The 3230-nt window shown below is 48.2% G+C and overlaps 1 protein-coding gene across 1 annotated transcript; it reads left to right on the top strand.

Moving 5' to 3' along the window:
- Positions 1-581: 581 nt before the first annotated feature.
- Positions 582-1773, top strand: LOC102504425 (proline-rich protein 23C-like). The gene has a single exon (XM_032484255.1). It carries the CDS (start codon positions 754-756, stop codon positions 1771-1773), a length of 1020 nt encoding a protein of 339 aa, XP_032340146.1. The 5' UTR covers positions 582-753.
- Positions 1774-3230: the final 1457 nt, after the last annotated feature.

Here is a 3230-nt window from a genome sequence, read left to right on the forward strand (position 1 = left end):
TTAAGTCAAATTAGAGAAAGTAAACTCTTAGTTCGTTTGATGGGAGTGTAACAATGACCATCCTGCTAAACTGATTGATATACAAGTTGATCATGCAGCGGCTGCTATTAAGGCTCAATTCTAACGTGGCTTTCCCTTCACAACACCGCTGGAAGGACCTGACAGTTATTGACAACTTACACAAATTGAGGCTTAACTCACCCTATTACAAGACCAAAGGAAGCTAAAAGGTCACTTCCAGGGCGAGGTCTCAGGGGATGACGGAACTACATGTCAGGATCTTGGTGCAGCGTTCCACGCGCGGACTTAAACTTTAATCCATTTTCCGGTGAAGGTTTTCCGCATATCAGGTCAACTCCAGGAAAGCCAAGAACTTGACCCCGGAAACCTAGCCCTAGAGAGGCACCACTACTCCGCCCCCTTGAGGCCTATAAAAGTATTTCTCTCAGTGACCCATCCACCACAGCCCGGGCTATTCCCCAATTCAGTTACCTCCACTTGTAACTACCTAGTTACAAGCGGAGCCTCGGAGGGGGCGGAGCTTGGCGTGAGGCTGCTTTGCGACTGCCGTTCCTCTCGCGTCACTTACATGTTTAGCCCAATCCTGCGCAAACCGGTCCGCGTGAGGAGCTGAAGATTCCAACACCCAAGGCGGAACCCAGTAGCCACCCTAGAAGCCAGGACTGCAGAACTCCCTACAGGCGCCGCAGGATCTCCGAATATTTGTCCCGCGTCCCGAGGTCCTGAGCCCCAATGCCCCGGTCGGTCTCACCTGTCGGCCCACCTGTCACTGCCTGCACGACCGACTGCACCTCGCCCTCTGCCAGGCCCCGGACCCGCTGCGCCATAGAGGTAATGGGCAGCCGGCCCCGCAGCCCCAGCGCCTACTCTGTGGACCGGTGGGGACCTCAGGCCGAGGGACCCGGCCCTGCCAAGCGCCGCCGAACCAACGAGCCCTCGGACCCCGAGTCTGAGGCAGCGTCCAGCCCGGACAACCTGACCAGGCCCCGGGCCGCGGACGCGCGCACCTCTGTAGTGGTTCTGGATGCCGACTGTGCCTTATACCTGCCCCTAGACGACGTTGACCTGGTGCTGGAGCCCGAGGCTACGTCTGTGCAGCGAGTATCTCTCAGAGATCACACCGTTATGGTGGTCCCCGAAACCCTCCTGGCCTCCGTAACTGAATGCTTGGGAGGACAAGGCCACTCATCTCTCGGCCTGGAACAGGGAGCTCTTCTGAGCGCTCCCGGGGAGTATATCGCCCTCGAGCAGGGATTCTTCTACGGATCTGTCCCAGAGATCGCCGCACAAGAAGAGGTTTACGAGGAGGATGTGGACGCCGAGTTCCTGCCGCCTGGAATGGAAGCTGCAGCCGGCTCAGTCGCTGGGCTCCGCTCCCCTGCAAGAAGGGCATCTGACCCCGACATGTTGGGCCTAGTCCCAGAGCCCTCACCTCGGGCCTCCAACCCTAGTCCAGAGACATGCTCTCCTTATCAGGGCTACAACCTAGATTTCCACCTTCTGGAGCCCCTCCCAGACTCACCACTCCAACCTCTACCTCCTTCTCCCAATCCAGCTCCTCACCAGCGCCCCCAACGCCCTCATGGTCCTGCGCGCAAGGCCCAGAGATGCCTGTTCCCGGAATCAGTTGCCTCCCTCAATTCCTCGCCACCTGGCTTGGGAGCGGGCCAAAGTCTTATGATACTGGTTTTGTGTATATTGCCCACCGGGCAACAATCACAACAGGCAGGTATTTTTTTGGATGCACGCTGAATTGCAGAATTTGGCATCAGTGGCTGACTAAAACACCAGACAGGAAGATCACCTGGGCAAAGAGAAGCCACTTGAAATACAGTGTCCTTGCAGACATCCAGACTGCTGATTCGGTTTCTCTAGGGAGGTCAGCCTTAAGCAGCTCTACCCCCTCCCCACCCCCCACCCCCCACCCCCGTTTTCCTTTCAAACCTAAGCGCCAGCAGTTTTCTCTAAAAAGGCATGCTTTTCCAGGTGTCCTACCGCTGCCCATCCACCACCACCGTCCCTGCAGCCCCATAATAATTGCTAAACTTCTTTTATTTACAGGGCTTTGGCACTTGTGTCCCTGCTAGTTGATGACAACCCTCTAACCATTTTGATCTTTTCTGGATGGTGGCTGCAGCCCCCCTGGGGGGATCTAGCCAGTGGTTGTAGGTGGACAAATATTTGTAGGATACAAAACACAGGATGGAAACAATGATCACTGACTATTTTTCAAATGACTAGGTGGGCAAATTTAACTATATTGCTGGGCTTGTGGGGGTATTTTCCCATAAGAACTAACTGTTTTCCATTCTTTTCTTATTTGTTTTTAATACAACTCTCTTGTTCTGGAAAGTTTGAAATTCTGAAGATTCCATGTTTTTATACTACTAAGATTCCAAATATGTTTCGTACATTGTTACTGGCATATAGAAATAATTTGTTCTTATGTTGTTCTGTATCCAGCAAATTTATTTAATTTATGTAATCAGTTCTCTGTAGATTGTCTTGTTTGACCGATAAACATACTAATATCTCCAAATAATGAGAATATTGTCTCTTACTTTTTGACAAGCTTCATACATCTTATTTTTCCTTAAACTGTTTTTATTGGATATTACTTCAAATCCAAGTTGAACTGTATGTTCAATAGGGTCATCTTGTCTTTTCTGTGTAAAGTATAGGTGATTTACAATATTGTATTAATTTCAGGTGTATAAAAAATCAAAATTTTATGGATAATATTCCAATTAAAGTTATTACTAAATAATGGGTATATTTCTTTCTGCTATCCAATATATCCTTGTTGCTTATCTATTTTACGCATAGTAGTTTGTATCTCTTACTTCCATATCTATCTTGTCCCTCCCTCCTTCCCTCTCCCCACTGGTAACCACTAATTTGTTCTTTATATCTGTGAGTCTGTTTCTGTCTTATTATATACATTTATTTGTTTTCTTTTGTTAGAGTCCACATGTAAGTGATAATATACAGTATAATGCTTTCTCTGTCTGACTTATTTCATTAAGCAGTACTCTGCAGGTACACCCATGTTGTTGCAAATGGTGGAACTTCATTCTTTTTTATACATATATATTTCACATATTATTTATCCATTTCATATGTAATGGTGAGATCACAGAATGACTGAGTCCTGAGACATTGGATATTCATGTATCTACAGGAATTACTTGAATCCCCAAATCTCTTTT

Source organism: Camelus ferus, chromosome 1 (assembly GCF_009834535.1).
Source record: "Camelus ferus isolate YT-003-E chromosome 1, BCGSAC_Cfer_1.0, whole genome shotgun sequence".
NCBI classification, from domain to species: domain Eukaryota; kingdom Metazoa; phylum Chordata; class Mammalia; order Artiodactyla; family Camelidae; genus Camelus; species Camelus ferus.

Excerpts from the sequence above, each read along its gene's own strand:
- LOC102504425 (XM_032484255.1), top strand. The coding sequence starts at position 754 with ATGCCCCGGTCGGTCTCACCTGTCGGCCCACCTGTCACTGCCTGCACG.